Source organism: Aotus nancymaae, unplaced genomic scaffold, assembly GCF_030222135.1.
Source record: "Aotus nancymaae isolate 86718 unplaced genomic scaffold, 86718_ANA_hifiasm-v0.15.2.pri h1tg000021l, whole genome shotgun sequence".
In the NCBI taxonomy this organism is placed as follows: Eukaryota; Metazoa; Chordata; class Mammalia; order Primates; family Aotidae; genus Aotus; species Aotus nancymaae.
This window is the reverse complement of record NW_026988433.1, coordinates 10,903,365-10,920,280: the sequence shown is the minus strand read 5'-3', so window position 1 is coordinate 10,920,280 and position 16,916 is coordinate 10,903,365. Positions and strand designations below refer to the sequence as shown.

At 51.9% G+C, this 16,916-nt stretch overlaps 1 protein-coding gene across 2 annotated transcripts in view; it reads left to right on the top strand.

Annotated features, from left to right (window-relative positions):
- Window positions 1-16,916, top strand: part of MLXIP (MLX interacting protein) — a 70,586-nt gene that overhangs the window by 41,654 nt on the left and 12,016 nt on the right. For both annotated transcript variants that reach the window (XM_012476937.2, XM_012476938.2), the window contains exons 2-10: window positions 9,150-9,256; window positions 9,789-9,874; window positions 11,026-11,115; window positions 11,461-11,502; window positions 11,813-11,984; window positions 12,694-12,783; window positions 14,290-14,381; window positions 15,350-15,992; window positions 16,729-16,850. In XM_012476937.2, the coding sequence (XP_012332360.2) occupies window positions 9,150-9,256; window positions 9,789-9,874; window positions 11,026-11,115; window positions 11,461-11,502; window positions 11,813-11,984; window positions 12,694-12,783; window positions 14,290-14,381; window positions 15,350-15,992; window positions 16,729-16,850 (1,444 nt within the window). The remainder of the gene's footprint in view (window positions 1-9,149; window positions 9,257-9,788; window positions 9,875-11,025; window positions 11,116-11,460; window positions 11,503-11,812; window positions 11,985-12,693; window positions 12,784-14,289; window positions 14,382-15,349; window positions 15,993-16,728; window positions 16,851-16,916) is intronic.

The window sequence follows — 16,916 nt, the reverse complement described above, 5'->3', positions numbered from 1 at the left end:
AGCCCGCTTCTCTAACAGGATGTTCTAGAACAGAAAAAATGAAGATGCCAAGGGATCCACTATGAGGATGCAGCAGGGCCTGAAACCCCTGGGCTTCCTCTGTAGGAGGCTCTCTGCTCGGGCAGGTAGCCCACATGCACACTGCCCCTCCTGCCAGGCCACTGGCTGTGGCCCCTCCCGCATCCCGGCTCCTCAGTGTACCTTTGTCTGTCTGTAGCCTGTTAGCTTTGGCTCCCGGCAGCCTGTGGGACCAGGCCCAGATTCCAGGACCAGCCGATAGAGACTGACCTTTTGAAGCAAGTGAATTGGACTCCTGGAAGAGTCATTCCTCCATTCCCTCATTGAAACCACCTAATAACCATGATCCTCATATCTGGATCTGGTACACAAAACTGACTCATTCATGTTTATATCTGTTTTTGTGATTAATTGCCTTCTGCAACTAATTAGAAGCCCTGGAATATCTTGTACCTGGCCTGGTCTTTTTTCCTTGTTTATTTTAAAAAAGTGATACAGTATCCCCCCATATCTGAGGGGATGTGTTCTAAGACCCCAGTGGATGCCTGAAAGCACAGATAGTACCAAACCCTGTATACACTACATTTTTTCACTATATATATTTGTGATAAAGCTTAATTGATAGGCACAGTAAGAGATTAACAATAATCACATAGAGCAATGACGGCAATCTGCGATTCACAATTGCATGGACAGAAGATCTATTTTTACCGTAGATCTTAGCCACCTCAGCATGTGATTTTTTTCTTTATTAAGTTGAGAACTTGCCTTTTCACTTAATGAAAACACTTTAAGACTTCTCGTGGGCATATCTGAATTACCAGCATCACTACTCTTACGCTTTGGGGCCAGTAAAAGTGAAATAAGGGCTACCTGAACAAAAGCACTGTGATGCCACAACCATGGATCTGATCACTGAGATGGCCGCTACGTGACTTAGCAGACAGGTGCCATTTACAACGTGGATCTGCTGGACAAAGAGATGAGTCATGTCCCAGGCAGGACAGAGTAGTATGGCATGAAATTCCATGCACAGTTTACGATTTACAGACTGTTTATTTCTGCAACTTTCCATGTAGTATTTTCAGACACCAGTTGATTGTGGGTAAACCACAATACCGCAGAAAAGGGAGGAATGCTGTACATTCCAGTGTTCTGTAATACTAAGCAGTGACCAGTGAACACTCCAGCTCACTGGACCCCTCGCTTCTCCAGCTCATCTCTGCAAAGAGAAATTGCTATGTCATTCTTACCCTTTTCTACTGTATCCATCTTGAGATCTGCTGCCTGTCTCTTCTCCTTCCTTTCCTATGTGTCTGTGTGACTATCTCTGTATATAAATGATAGCCATACTGGGCAAGGCGTGGTGGCTCACACCTGTAATCCCAGCACTTTGGGAGGCTGAGGTGGGTGGATCACATGAGGCCAGGAGTTGGATACAAGCCTGGCCAACATGGCAAAACCCCATCTCTACTAAAAATACAAAAATTAGCCGAGCATGGTGACACATGCCTGTAGCGTGGTGACATATCCCAACTACTCGGGAGGCTGAGGTATGAGAAACACTTTAGCACAGGAGGCAGACGTTGCAGTGAGCCAAGACTGTGCCACTGCACTCCAGCCTGGGCAACAGAGTGAGACTGTCTCAAAAAAAAATAGGCTGGGTATGGTGGTGCTCACATGTAATCCCAGCACTTTGGGAGGCTGAGGCGGGCGGATCGCGAGGTCAGGAGATCAAGACCATCCTGGTCAACATGGTGAAACCCGGCTCTACTAAAATACAAAAAAAAAAATTAACTGGGTGTGGTGGCATGTGCCTGTAGTCCCAGCTACTCAGGAGGCTGAGGAAGGGGAATTAGGCAGAGGTTGCAGTGAGCCAAGATTGCGCCACTGCACTCCAGTCTGGTGACAGAGTGAGACTCTGTCTCAATCAATCAATCAATAAAATAAAAAATAAATGGTAGCCACACGATATATCTTGCGCCTTGGTTTTGTTTTTGTTTTTTCACTCACTTAACAGTGCGTCTTGTAGGTCTTGCATACATATTACCACATAGAAATGTGTTATTTTAAAAATTGCCCCATAGTGTTCCTCTACGTAGATATGCCACATTTTTAGCTAGTCCCCTGTGATGAATATCTAGGTTATTTCAACCATTTGCTGCTGCAAACAGTGCTGCAATTTCATGTCCTTCTCTTCACGTCTCTGTGCCTGTGTGCAAGTGGATCTGTGGAATCACTTCCTAGAGTGGGTTTATGGGTCACAGGGATGCACATTTATGATGTTGATGGGCAGTTGTCAGCTTGCCCTTCAGGAAGGCTCATAATTGTTTTTGCCCATCATTCTATCCCCAGCACCAACTCAGTGATAAGAACTCTTCCCCCGCCAAGAGCCCTAAACTGATTGGGAAATAAAACAGAGGAGTCACTTTGTAGCCGTGATATTCGCAGTAGCCCAAAGATGGAACAACCTGTGTCCTGCTGATGATGGATAAACAGAATGTGGTCCATCTGTGAGTGGGGTATGATTCTGCCTTGAAAGTAGTGAAGTTCCAAGAATAATTTTTTCTTTCTTTCCCTCTTTCTCTGTTTCCTCCCTCCCTCCCCCTCTTTCCCTCCTCCTCCTTCTCTCCCCTTCTTACCTCCCCTCCTTCCCTTCCCCCCTTCCTTCCTTCCTTCCTTTTTTTCCAAATTATTTGGGAAAGAACTTCTCTCTGTCTCTCTTCCCTTCCTTCTTTCCTTCTCTTTCTCTTCTCTTTTCTTCTTTTGAGACAGGGTCTTGCCCTGTCACCCGGGCTGAAGTGCAGTGGTACAATAGTGGCTCACTGCAGCCTTGACCTCCCAGGCTCGAGCAATCCTCCCATCTCAGCCTCCTGAATAGCTAGGAACACAGGCACATGCCACAAAGCCCTGCTAATTTCCTAATTTTTATAGAAATGGGGGTCTCACTATGTTACCCAAACTGGTCTCGAATGCCTTGGCCGCCCCTCAAAGTGCTAAAGTGCTGGGATTACAGGTATGGAACTAGGTAATGGTGCTGGTTATAAAACATGGTGAATGTTCTTAGTGGCACAGAATCATCTACTTTAAAATGGTTAAAATGGTAAATTTTATGTTTATTTTACCACAAGAAAAAGAGTCAGCAGATGGTGGCCAAAATATTCCCTTTATTGTTGACCAAGTGAGGATATGGCTTGTTAAGTAAACCCCAGACTGACCTTCCACCCCTACCCTCCCTCCAGGAGCAGAGGAAAGAGGGAACGACCCCAGCCCAGGTTCTTCTTCAGCACTCACTGTGACATGCCCCACTCTACCTGTCTGTCAGGGAGTAGGGAGGGTCAGGAGGAAGCCAGGGATGGTTTTTTTTTTTTTTTTTTTTTTTTTTTTTTTTTTTTTTTTGAGATGGAGTCTTGCTCTGTCACCAGGCCTGGAGTGCAGTGGTGCACTTGGCTCAGCTCACTGCAGTCTCTGCCTCCTGGGTTCAAGTGATCCCCCTGCCTTAGCCTCCTGAGTAGCTGGGTCTACAGGCATGTGCCACCATGCCCAGATAAGTTTTATGTTTTTAGTGGAGATGGGGTTTCTCCATGTTGGCTAGGATGGTCTTGAACTCCTGATCTCAGGTGATCCACTCACCTTGGTCTCCAAAAGTGCTGGGATTACAGGCGTGAGCTACCACACCCAGCCATTTTTTTTTTAAACTGAGACTGAGTCTCGCTCTGTTGCCCAGGCTGGAGTGCAGTGGCAAGGTCATAGCTCACTGCAACCTCCACCTCCTGAATTCAAGCCATTCTCTTGCCTCAGCCTCCTGAGTAGCTGGAATTATAGGCACACATCACCACACCTGGCTAATTTTTGTATTTTTAGTAGAGACAGGGTTTCACCATGTTGGCCAGGCTCGAACTCCTGACCTTGTGATCTGCCCACCTCGGCCTCCCAATCCCATGCTGGGATTACACACATGAGCCACCACACCTGGCCTCTGTCTGCTTTCTTTTGGAGAGAATGGTCTGAGCGTGAGTCGGGAGTTCGTCCCAACCAGAACCAACAGGGACCCCTGACCCGGCCATGCCCTGCCTGCCCTCTCTGCCTGCCCCTGTTCTTACTTCCAGCTTGGTCTGTGCAAGGCTAGCAATTTAATTTCCTTCCATTCCAAAGCACTCTTTTGCCAGACCTCTGAGGAATTCATAGTTTGCTAGTTTCGTCCAAGAAAAGTTTTGAGAGAGACCTTTGTTGTACTGTGAATTTCCTGTTTCATGTCAAGAACCTGCCTTCTAGGAAGGGTGGCCGTGGCAGGGCGATGTAAAGATTGTTCTTCATGGAAAATTTAGTATTCGTTTAATAACTCCATATTTAAAACACCTCTCATGTGCCAGGCCCTGTGCTGGCGACCCTAGGCAACAGTCTTCCCACAGAGGGGGAGGAGAGGACTAGCGAATGGGTGAATGCAGTCCGGCTTTGCTGTTTTGATGGGGAGATGGCAGGGGTAGGTTCAAGGGGCAGAGGCCAGAGGAGGATTGTGGGTCTTGGGGGAAGCCAGTGGTCTCACAGAAATGGTCAGAACATGTTTCTGGTCTGCTTCTAAGAAAGAATCCGACATAATCCTGAGTTAGACTCAGGGGCAGCCCAGTCACCTTTGTCTGGAATATGTTAAGCTGGTGGCGTGAGTTGGGAGAGCAGAAGTCCCCCCAACCACAGATGCTTTCTGCTGGTGCTGCCCTGGGGGCTGTGCCAGGGCAGGCTCCCTCCACTGCCGCAGGCTCCCTTGTGGGCTTTTTAAAAGAAAATTTTAGACAGGGTCTCTGTCACCCAGACTGAGGTGCGGTGGTGCCATGATAGCTCACTGCCCTCTCCAACTCCTGGGATCCAGGGATCCTCCCAGCTCAGCCTTCCAAGTAGCCAGGACCACAGGCTGCTTGGTGTGTACTTGGCTACTTTAGCATTCATTTAATAACTCATTTAGTAACTGCACACATTGCGTCCAAAGGCACAGGCCACCACTCCCTGCTATTTTCTTTTTTCTTTTTGAGACAGAGCCTCGCTGTGTCACCCAGGCTGGAGTGCAGTGGCGCGATCTCGGCTCACTGCAACCTCCGCCTCCCAGGTTCAAGTTATTCTCCTGCCTCAGCCTCCTGAGTAGCTGGGATTACAGGTGCCCACCACTGTACCCGGTGTATTTTTAGCAGAGACGGGGTTTCACCATGGTGTTCAGGCTGGTCTCCTGACCTTGTGTCGCCCGCCTTGGCCTCCCAAAGTGCTGAGATTACAGGCGTGAGCCACTGAGCCTGGCCAGCTTTGTCGGCCTCCTGCCTGGCTCCTCCCCTCCCCTCCTCTCCCCTCCCCTCCCCTCTCCCCTCCCCTCTCTCCTCTCCTATCCTCTCTCCTCCCCTCTCTCCTCCTGTCTCCCGCCCTGTCTTTCGTCTTGCTGTGTTGTCCAGGCTGTTCTGGAACTCCTGGGCTCAAGTGATCCTCCCACCTCAGCCTTCCAAAGTGCTGGGATTACAGGCTTGAGCCATTGCACCTGGCATCTTGTGGAACTTTTAGAACAGTTTTTCCTGAGTACCTTGTGAAGAGGGTCCCTGTGGATGTCTGTCCTCTCCCCTTCTTTGAAGATTGACAGTGCACAGCCTAACAGCTCTGCCAGGCCCATCAGGAGAGAAATCTACACAAGCCTGCCCAGCGTTTCTGGGCATGAGTTGTCCAGGGCATCCCTTCCTTTGTAACACCTGAAGCATTCATTGCCCCTCGCCACCTTCTGAGGCATCATAGAACTGCACGCATTGCCTCCTCAGATCTTGACTTGAAATTGCCATGGGGGTGGTCTGGAGGTGCCGGTGGTCAACCCTTTCTGGCTGTGGCTGGTCTAAGTTTGGGTTTTGATTTGGACGCCCTTCTTTGTGTTGGTTGAGCACCACCTGTTGGCCATGGAGATATTCCAGAAACCGGGTGGAGGGGTGATCCCATTTGGGAGTTCTGGTCTCTGTGTTGCTGCTGAAGTCTGACTGCTGGACGTAAACACCAAAGAGGGAAACATTTCAGCTCACGGAGAGGAAGAAGAGGGGGCCGTCAAACTAAACCTTGAGGTTTCTAGCCTGTAAGGCTAAACTTCCCTGCGTCTTGCCGCTGCCCTCACTGCATGGGATTGAAGCTGTTGGTGTGACACCCTTTTTGGTTGCCTTTTTTTCTTTTTTTTTTGTCGGAGGCAGAGTCTTGCTCCTTCACTTAGGCTGGAGTGCATCGGTGCCATCATGGCGCACTGCAGCTTCAAACACCTGGGCTCAAGCAATCCTCCTGCCTCAGTCTCCTCAGTAGCTGGGACTACAGGCAGGTGCTACCACACCTGGCCCACACATTGAGGGCTTTTCACTGCCTGGATCAGGCTGAGTTCCTGCTCACTGGAGCCACCACAGGCCAGACAGAAGGAACTCCATGGGCCTGGCCTCCTCTCAGCTGAGCTGGTGTTCCTTATCCACTAGGCCTTTGCTTAAATGCCACTTCCTCCAGAAAACCTGCCCTGGCTGCTCTGGCCAGGTTGGTTATCCACCTTGTGCCTACAGCTGTCTGCCCTTCAGGACACTCAGCTTGCAGGCATAATGTGTGCCTCCGCCAAGGGCATCCTGCATGAGGGGGACCTCACCGCCTCACCCATCCCCTGACCTCACTCTTTAGCTCTTCACAGCACAGAGCGGGTGAGGCTTCTGCAGCTATGCGGATCCCACCCTCAGGGCTGGCCTGGCACTTGGGGCCGACCTCTGCCCAGGTCTCTGTTCCTGGTGTTGGCAGAGGGCACAGGTGTCACCTTTTCCACTTGTGGAGGAAGAGGAACCACATGGCAATATGGCAAATGTAAGAGAAAGGGCTTTTGAAGTCAGGGCAGGGGTTGTTAAAAACATCATGCCCGGCTGGGCGTGGTGGCTCACTCCTGTAATCCCAGCACTTTGGGAAGTGGAGGTGTAAGGATCACTTGAGGTCAGGAGTTCAAGACCAGCCTGGCCAACATGGTGAAACCCCATCTCTACTAAAAATACAAAAATTAGGCTGGGCGCAGTGGCTCACACCTGTAACCCCAGCACTTTGGGAGGCCAAAGTGAGCAGATCACCTGAGGTCGGGAGTTTGAGACCGGCCTGACCAGCATGGTGAAACCCCGTCTCTACTAAAAATACAAAATTAGTCAGGTGTGGTGGCGCATTCCTGTAATCCCAGCTACTTGGGAGGCTGAGGCAGGAGAATCACTTGAACCTGGGAGGCAGAGGTTGCAGTGAGCCGAGATCATGCCATTGCACTTCAGCCTGGGTGACAGGAGCGAAACTCCATCTCAAAAACAAAAAAAATTAGGCGGATGTGGTGACTTGTGGCTGTAGTCCCAGCTACTCGAGTGTCTGAGGCCGGTGAATCACTTGAACCCAGGAGGCAGAAGTTGTAGTGAACTGAGATCGTGCCTCTGCACTCCAGGCTGGGCAACAGAGTGAGACTCCATCTCAAAAAAAAAAAAAAAATTATGCCTTTCAGTAATAACTGTAGAACATTAAGATGGTTATTAATATCTTTGTATTTGCTTTAGGGTTTACCAGTTGTGTGTGTGTCTAAGCATGTACGTGTGTGTGTATTTTACTGTACACAAGTATGCTCTTATTTAGTCCTTATTAACACACTCTGGAGGAGAGTGTGTCATTCTGCTTGTACCCAGGACACTGCCGTGGCTGCCACAGGTAGGCAGCAGGTATGCCATGACACAGCGGTGGCTCTCTGATGCCACAGCTGCCTGCTGTACCACCAGTGAGGCCAGGCCATCAGCATGGAGGTAGGTTAGACAAGCCTTTGAATTGGGAAGAGAAGGAAGGAAGAAGACGTGTGACTTCTCTGAGTGCCCGACCTGTTGGGCGGAGGCTGCTGCTCTCTGCATGTCTCTCGCGTGCTAAGAGGATGCGCTGTGACATTTTTCTGGGGGTGACATAACCTTCTGGCCTGTATTGCCCAGAACCTGGGCTCCTTGCTGGGTTGAGTGGGGATAGGCGTGAGGGTCCTGCCAGGGTCATAGCCAGGGGCGTCTGCCTTCCAGAGCAGGTTCCAGCTTCACGGAATGTTTGTTGCTCAGGCGCTTCCTGTGAAGTCTGCAGCTATTGTTGGCAGATCTTGGCTTGCCACGTGGCCTTTCTGAGTGGGACTGGAGAAGGGGCAGGGCTGTGGCCTGTGGTCAGATAAAACCTCCACAGCCCCCCTGTGGTAGGGGCCAGAAATAGTGCCTTGCCCATCTCAAGCCATCTGAAAAAGAGAAACCCTATGCCACTGCCCAGAGACGACTCCTGGCCTAGCACTTGGAAAACTGAGCTGCCCAAGACGGCTGTGCCACGGGGAGGCTGGGTTTACAAGTGCTCTTGACTTATTTAATGAAGAATTGTTAATTGAGCCCCTACTGTGTGCCAAGCCACCTAATGGTCCTCCCTAGAGAAGCTGCACTGTCCACAGGGGAAGGTGCGTGTGTGCAGACACAGCTGCAGAAGTGCTCCTGTGAGACTGACCCGAAGCAGAGAGCAGAGAGACCCTGAAGGAATCGGCGCAGCCTGGGAGAGACCTGGCCAGCTCAGAGGAGATGATGGGGGGGCAGCATCTTGAGGGATGAGGAGGTGGCCAAGTGGAGGGACATCAAGAGTGAGGACCATGTCAGAGGCTCTGGGAGGCAGGAAGGGCCCTGCCCTGCAGCAGCTCAGGCCAGCAGGATACTCAGGTGCTTGAACTGTGAATGCCTCACCGGGGCTCGTGGCAAAGCCAGTCAAAGGAGCCTGGTTTTCACTCTGTGGTCAACAGATTTCTTTTTAATTTTTAGTTATGGAAAATGTGTAGCATATGCCAAAGTAGACAGAGACCATAGTGAACCCCATATGCCGTCGCCCGCGCCAGTGGCTACACCCCACGGCCAGTCCTGTCCTCTGAACCCTGACAGCGTCCCCGCCACTCCCTGCCCTATGTATCACTCTGAATAAATCCCCCAGTGACCTGAATTCCATGAAGCCTGACCTGTGGCTGGGGGTGGATCAGTCAGGAGTTTGGTCCTGGAATGACTGGGTAGCACTTTTAAATTTCACTTCATTTTCAGAGGAACCACTGAGTCTCCCCACTTTGCTTTGCCTTTCAGTGGGAAGTTGGTGTCTCCAAAGTGGAAGAATTTCAAGGGCCTGAAGCTCCAGTGGAGAGACAAGATCCGGCTCAATAATGCCATCTGGCGGGCCTGGTACATGCAGTGTAAGTGCCGCCCAACCTAGGCGCCCGTGGTGGTCAGAGCTCCATGCCCTGGAGGCCTGGGCACCCAGGGGCCAGAGTCTGCTCTGCCTACAGGAAACCCAAGCCAAGTTTCTAACAGAAGTCTAGTCTCTTTTGATAGGAAACCCAAGCCAAGTCCTAGGGAAGTGGACATTTGAGGGGTGACATCTGGAGTCAGGGAGCAGGTCTAGGAAGACTCGGGCACAGGCTGTCTCTCTCCAGCCTGGGTGCCCTGGACCTGGCAGCTTCTCTGGGAAATGAGTGTGCTGGGGCAGGCTTGTGTTGGGCTGGTCTTTCTCTGAGAAGCCACGCTGCTTTTCTGACTGAGGGGTTATTGACAGATTCCTCCCCTTTCACCTGGGCTCCTTTATTCCCCTGAAATCTCCTTTTCGACAGGAAGGAGAAGGAAAGGGTACCTGGGAATTTGTCCGCCCTGGGGGAGGGGTGCACCAGACAAGACGGGGCTCCCTCGGGTTTGGATCATGGTGATGACTCTCACCCTCTCTCTTCTCAGATCTGGAGAAGCGCAAGAATCCTGTGTGCCACTTTGTGACGCCCCTGGACGGCTCTGTGGATGTAGACGAGCACCGCCGGCCAGAGGTACTTGGCGGTGACCCAGGGTGGCTGAGAGAGGAAATGCACTGGCACCTCACCAGGAGCGGCTCACAGCGGGCTAATCCTGCAGGAGAGGCTGTGGAGGGGAGCCCTGGGCCTGCCCTGTGCCATCCATGGCCTGGGGGCCAGGCCTGGGACCCAGTGGCCTCTGGCAACCCCAGGCTGCCAGAACCTCCCCCTTCTCAGAAGGGCCAGCTCGAGGACGGAGAGGGTTAATATCTTTCTGGTAATTTTTAAAGTGTTTGTCTATGTGTGATTATACATGCACAGGAAGTGTCTAGAAGAATATACAGAAGTCTCTTAATAGCAGGAGCCTCTGGGGATAGGATTAGGGCCTCCAGGCGAGGGGAGGATGTTTTCTTCACTGCATATTCTTCCTCGTTGCTTTCATGTTGTCCAGGCATGTCTCACTGTTACGATAAAGGTGGAATTTAGAAGGTAAGCTAATGAAAGACAGCTGTGAGACAGTCAGGTGTAATCTGGTATTAGATAGTATCAAGGGATATCATTTTGTTGGGTATGGCAATATTGTAATCAGTTCTTTATAACAAAACATCTTTGCTGTTGAGGACACACACTGAAGTGTTTGTAGGTGAGGTGATTCAGGCCTTGAGATCTGAAAGTGAGGCAGGCCCAGGCATGGGGGGCTCCTTAGCTCTAGAGCTGGAAGGCTGTCATGCAAGGCATCCATGCTGGCAGCACTCGAAGGTTGGATGCTAGGCCCCTAGAGGGCGCATTCCACCTGAAACTTCCTGGAACTGGCTGTTTATTTTTGCCCTTTGAATGTGGCAGAGGCTTCGGGGAAGGGGCATTTGTGGGGGGCTTGGGAGTTTCCACAGCATTTCCCTGCCTCCTCTGCTGGAGCATTCTGCTCTTACCCCATACTCCTGGGCAGAGCCTCAGGACTGTGCCCCCAAGGCCTTTGGCTACCTTAGGTCTTGAAATGAAAGCGCATTATTAGCTAGAGGACCTGCTGTAGCACAGAAGTGGGATTTGCTTTCTGAGTGACATGGTAGCCACTGTGGGATTTCCAGCTGGATTGCCTGAGGCCTGATCATAGTGCCAGACAGGTACATCAGTTAAGCTTTGCTAATCAAGCAGAGCCCCCTCTTTTCACTCTGCCCTCTGTCTTTCAGGCCATCACCACAGAAGGGAAGTACTGGAAGAGCCGCATTGAGATTGTGATCCGGGAGTATCACAAGTGGAGAACCTACTTCAAGAAAAGGGTATCCAGCTAGAGTGTTCAGGCAGCCAGCCAAGGGAGGGAGAGGCAGAGCCTGGGTTCAGAGCCCTGGCCAAGGCTGTAGACTCCACAGCCGCCCCACCTGGGCGTGGTGCGTCAAGAAGTAAATCTGGGACCCAGCGTGCCAGACTAGCCCAGGAGATGGCCTGCCTAGGTCGTATCGTTTTTGTTCTCAGTTTCCCCATCTGTGCCCTGGGTGGGAATCTTCTTTGTGCAGGCATCGGCCTGCGGTGGCATGAGCAGGACTCTTCTCCCTACCTGCCTCCCTGAGAGTTCTGTATATTCTAGAGCCCCTGGTGACCACCCTGTTCTGTCCCTTTGCCCACAGCTACAGCAGCACAAGGATGAGGACCTCTCCAGCTTGGCCCAGGTGAGTGAGCCTGGGAGCTCTGAGGACCCCCACTGTGACATGAGACAGCAGGCCCTTCAGTGGCCCACTGGGAGCCCTGCAGAAGGTGGCAGGCCATGAGCCCTCACTGGGGTCTTAGAAATGGCTCAGAAGCAGTCCAGCTCTCTCTCCTGGGTGAGCTGGAGGGAGCCACTCTCTGAATGCCACCACCCTGGTGCCTCACTTCTGTGGAGCAGCCCCTGTGACGAATTTCCCCAGGTGACAGGTGTGGGAATTCTGCATCCCACTGTTACCCTTTGATGCTTCCTCCCCCGTGTTGGTGTTGTATTAGGACTATGACATGCTGTACTGGCACAAGCACAGGGACGGATGGAAGACCCCCGTCCCCATGGAGGAGGACCCCCTGCTGGACACAGACATGCTCATGTCTGAATTCAGTGACACCCTCTTCTCCACGCTGTCGTCACACCAGCCAGTGGCCTGGCCCAATCCCCGGGAAATAGGTAACCCAAACCAGAGCCTTGGGCTTTGAACAGCCAGCTGCTTCCTTCTCTGCCAGCCCGCTCCGGGCCAGGCTTCCTTCAGGGCCGTCTCTGAGCTGCTGTGTGTCACGGTTGGGGTCAGGCAGTAAGGAAGGAAGGATAGCTGGCCTCATTTACCCTCCAGGCTGCACATGCTGAGTGGGTGGGGTCTGCAGAGTGGGCAACTGCCATTCCCGTGGCGCCATGGTGGGAAGACAGCGGCAGGGTCTAGTCTGAGTCATTGGCACATTTCAGTACTCTTGCCTTCATGGGGGACATGTGCCGTGCCTAGGCTGAGGTGGCCGGGCCGTGACTCATGCTAAAGAAAGTCAGAAGCACTCCTGGGTGTGACCGTTCACCTCAGTGACAGTCTTCAGTTAACCCCTCAGGGAAGAACACAAAGATTGAAAATTAGAACAGTGTTGGAGGAGGTCTTTGTTCTCTGCTGAGCTCTTCACAGCTTCCTGGGGTGTCCATTCCCTGATACTCAATTTTACCTTCCTGGCAAAAACTTACTTTCCTGCCTTTTGAGGGTGCAGAATGGCCACAAACCTATGAGAAGGTAGAAATCCCAGCCAGCTCCTTGGAAAACTGTGAGCAGGGCCTGGAAGGTCTGTTCCAGGTCTTTCTTCAATTCTTACATCATTGTCTGAGAAGACAAAATGGTTCCTCTTCTCTGTGGTTCCTGCAGCACATCTGGGAAATGCAGACATGATCCAGCCGGGGCTGATGCCTCTGCAGCCTAACCTGGACTTCATGGACACCTTCGAGCCTTTCCAGGGTGAGGACCAAAGGCCGAGTGCGCGGCTGCCTGCCTCTCCCAGCCCAGCACAGAGCAGATCGCTGCCTTCCTTTAAGAGAGAGACTTGGTAGAATGGACAAGGGGACAGGCACAGAATTTTTTTTAAACTGAACTATTTTTTTGTAATAACTGCAAGGTCTGGAAAGTTTTTCTGAGACATTGTTCTCCAAGGAAATTGGCCCTGGGTTTAGCCATGACTGTAAGCAGTTCTCCCTCGAAGCAGCAGAGGGCAGTGATGACACAGCCAGTTCCCTGCCAAGGCCCTGCAGTTAGATGGGTCTTTGAGCCCCTGCCATGTGAGAACAGCAGAAATCCCAGGCCTGAGAGTGTTTCAGAGCCCAAGATAGTTGCCAGCATGTGTGGTTCCAACCAGAGTCCCCTTTCTACAGAAAAAAAGATGTCTCTGAGGGTAATACCCTCTGGCCATGGCATCCCCCTCGGCCATGTGGGGTTTAGGGGTTTAGTCCTTGGTTTGTTTGAGTCTTTTGTTTTTAGAGACAGGGTCTTGCTGTGTCACCCAGGCTGGAGAGCAGTGGCTCAATCATGGTTCGCTGTAGCCCTGAACTCCCAGGCTTCAGTGATCCTCCCACTTCAGCCTCCTATCTGGAACCAGGGGCATGCACCACCACACCCAGTTTATTTCTTCATTTTTTTTATAAAGATGGGGTCTCCTGTGTTGCCCAGGTGATCCTCCTGCCTCTGCTTCCCAAAGTGCTGGGATTACAGGTATAAGCCACCACACCCAGCCTGTTTTAGTCTTTGTTATTTTGAGACAGAGTCTTGCTCTGTAGCCCAGGCTGGAATGCAGTGGCACGATCACAGCTCACTGCACCCTCAATCTCCTGGGCTTCAGTGATCTTCCTGCCTCAGCCTCCCGTGTAGTTGGGACCACTGGTGTGCACCATCATGCCTGGCTTTTTTTTTTTTCCTAAGATGGAGTCTTGCCCTGTTGCCAGGCTGGAGTGCAGTGGTGCAATCTCAGCTCACTGCAACCTCTGACTCCCTGGGTTCAAGTAATTCTCCTGCCTCAGTCTCCTGAGTAGCTGGGACTACAGGCATGTGCCACCACACCCAGCTAATTTTTGTATTTTTAGTAGAGACGGGGTTTCACCATGTTGGCAGGGGTGGTCTTGATCTCTTGACCTCATGATCCACCCGCCTTGGCCTCCCACAGTGCTGGGATTACAGGATGGTCTTGACCTCATAATCTGCCCACCTTGGCCTCCCAAAGTGCTGGGATGACAGTTGTCAGCCACCATTCCTGGCTGGTTTTCTTTTCTTTTTTTTTTTTTTTTTATTGATGAGGTCTCACTTTGTTCCCAGCCTGGTCTTGAACTCTTGATCTCAAGTAAGTGATGATCCCACTTAAGCCTCCCAAAGTGTTGGGAATATAGGCATGAGCCACCATGCCTGGCCCTGTTTGAGTCTTGATTCCAGCAAATGCTGGGCACACTGAGCTCAAGAGACCCTGTTGTTGTTTTTCAGACCTCTTCTCTTCTAGCCGCTCCATTTTTGGCTCCATGCTACCTGCACCTGCCTCAGCACCTGTACCAGATCCCAACAACCCACCTGCACAGGTAGAGGAAGCTGGGGAATGGGTGGGGGAAGGGGCCGGCAGGCACAGGGCTGTTCATCAAAGCTTGCTGCCAGAGCAAGGCTAATGACACAGCCACACAGTCACCAGCAAAGCACCAAACAGTGCCAGACCAGCGCTAACGTGCAGAGGGACGATTCCAGCCCTGTTGACGGCATCCTTCAGCACCCATGAGGTGCGAGAGACCCTGTTGGTCCAGGTGTGCTCCTGCCTGAGGTGCCAGGTAACCTATGTGCAGCTAGCTCTGCTCCGGCTAATTAAGACAGAATTAGCTAGACAGAGAAGAGAAATATGGATTACTAATAAAAATAACATCTGTTTATTTCTTTCACATTTTACTAAGCAATCAAAAAAGTTGCTTACAACTGCTTGGGCTACAGAGCTGAGTGAGGAACCATTCTTTGTCCTTATGGATCCCTCATGATTATGCCCATGACCAGTTAGACACTGGTAACAACCTGGCACCATCTTCAAACCAGCTCCGGGAAGAATTTCTGCTGCAGAGACTGGGATCTGAACCACTGATTCCTCATAGCTTTTCCCATTTAGCAAGAGGTGGCCTCATGAAGAGTTGACACGTGAAACTGTTCTTGGGGAGCCCCGAGCAGCTGCAGTCCAGGCTGCCTTTGCTCAGTAATAGAAGATGGCAGAGACTGGGGAGACTCTGCTGGACTCTAGAAACAAGATATTCCCAGGCTGCTAACCAGCTGTGCCAGGGCCGCTGCCTGGTCTGAGGACTGAGTATTTAGTTTTTAATGGAAACAAGACCCCCACAGCCACACAGGAAAACACAGATCGGTGTCCCCAGATTAGCAGCCACAGGCGTGGAGACATGGCCTTTGTCCCTCTGTCCCAGTGCCCAGCCTGTCTTGTTGGACTTGGCAGTGTGCAGCTCTCAAAAGGAATTGTCTAAACCAGCATTGCTTCCAAGCTCCTCTCTTCCTTTTTCAGGAGAGCATCCTACCGACCACCGCCCTTCCCACCGTGAGCCTTCCTGACAGCCTCATCACGCCCCACGCTGCCCCATCCCTGGATCCTGTGGATGGGCAGGGCTGTGAACGCGCTTCCCGGACTGAGGACCCATTTATCCAGCCCACAGACTTTGGTCCCTCAGAGCCGCCTCTGAGTGTCCCGCAGCCCTTCCTGCCCGTCTTCACCATGCCCCTGCTGTCCCCCAGCCCTGCCCCGCCACCTGTGTCTCCCATGTTACCGATAGTTCCTCCTCCAGCCACTGCCCTGAACCCTCTGGCTCCACCTGCCTTCCAGCAGCCACAGAAGTTTGTTGGAGTCAGCAAACCGCCGTCTGTCATCACCCACACAGCCTCCGCCACCCTTACCCATGATGCCTCTGCCACCACCTTCAGCCAGAGTCAGGGCCTCGTCATCACCACCCATCACCCTGCCCCATCAGTGACCCCCTGTGGCCTGACACTGTCTCCTGTCACCCGGCCTCCCCCCCAGCCTCGGTTAACTTTTGTGCACCCCAAACCTGTATCCTTGACGGGGGGAAGGCCTAAGCAGCCTCACAAAATAGTGCCTGCTCCCAAACCAGAGCCCGTGTCCTTGGTGTTGAAGAACGCCTGCATCGCCCCGGGTGAGCCAGGTGGGGGACTCAGTGTGGGGCTCCCCCAACCCAGAGGGATGTTTTCCTGTCCCAGAGGCTTTCAAAGTTTTGACCACCACCACCCTGGTGCCCACACGTGCACACGCGCACACACAAATGAAACAGAAGTGTCATGAAATAATACATGTGTATGATCTCTTCTGTTCTCTATTCTCTATCTTTTGTTTTTTTTTTTTTTCTTTGAAACAGAGTCTCACTCGGTCACTCAGGCTGGAGTGCAATCTTGGCTCACTGCAACCTCCCCTCCTGGGTTGAAGCGATTCTCCTGCCTCAGCCTCCTGAGTAGCTGGGATTATAGGCGTGCACCACCATACCTGGCTAATTTTTGTATTTTTAGTAAAGATGGGGTTTCATCATGTTGGCCAGGCTCAAACTCCTGACCTCAGGCGATCTGCCCACCTTGGCCTCCTAAAGTCCTGTGATTACAGGTGTGAGTCACCGAGCCCACCCTCTACTCTCTACCTTTTTTTAAAGTTAGTCACAACCTACAATGTTAAAACACGTGGTCCTGGCCATCTCTCCTGGGTCTATAACATGTCTCCTTCAAGAAATTACACAAATAAAGTTTTAGGTGCCTTGATGGCTTTGTCTTCCTATCCCCTGCGATTGGGAACAAGCTGTCTCACTGGCAGAGAGGCGGCCTTGGCAGGGCGGGCCAGGCGCTGTGTCCCAGGGCTGCAACTGAGCCTCCTCCTTGTCCTGGCAGCTCCCTTTTCAGGCCAACCACAAGCGGTGATCATGACATCAGGGCCTCTGAAGAGAGAAGGGATGTTGGCCTCCACGGTGTCCCCGTCCAGCGTGGTCATCACACCTGCCGCCATCGCCAGGGTGAGGAGGGCCCTGGACAGACTCCCGGTGTCCTTATCACCCTGGAATAACTTGCTCTTGGGCGGC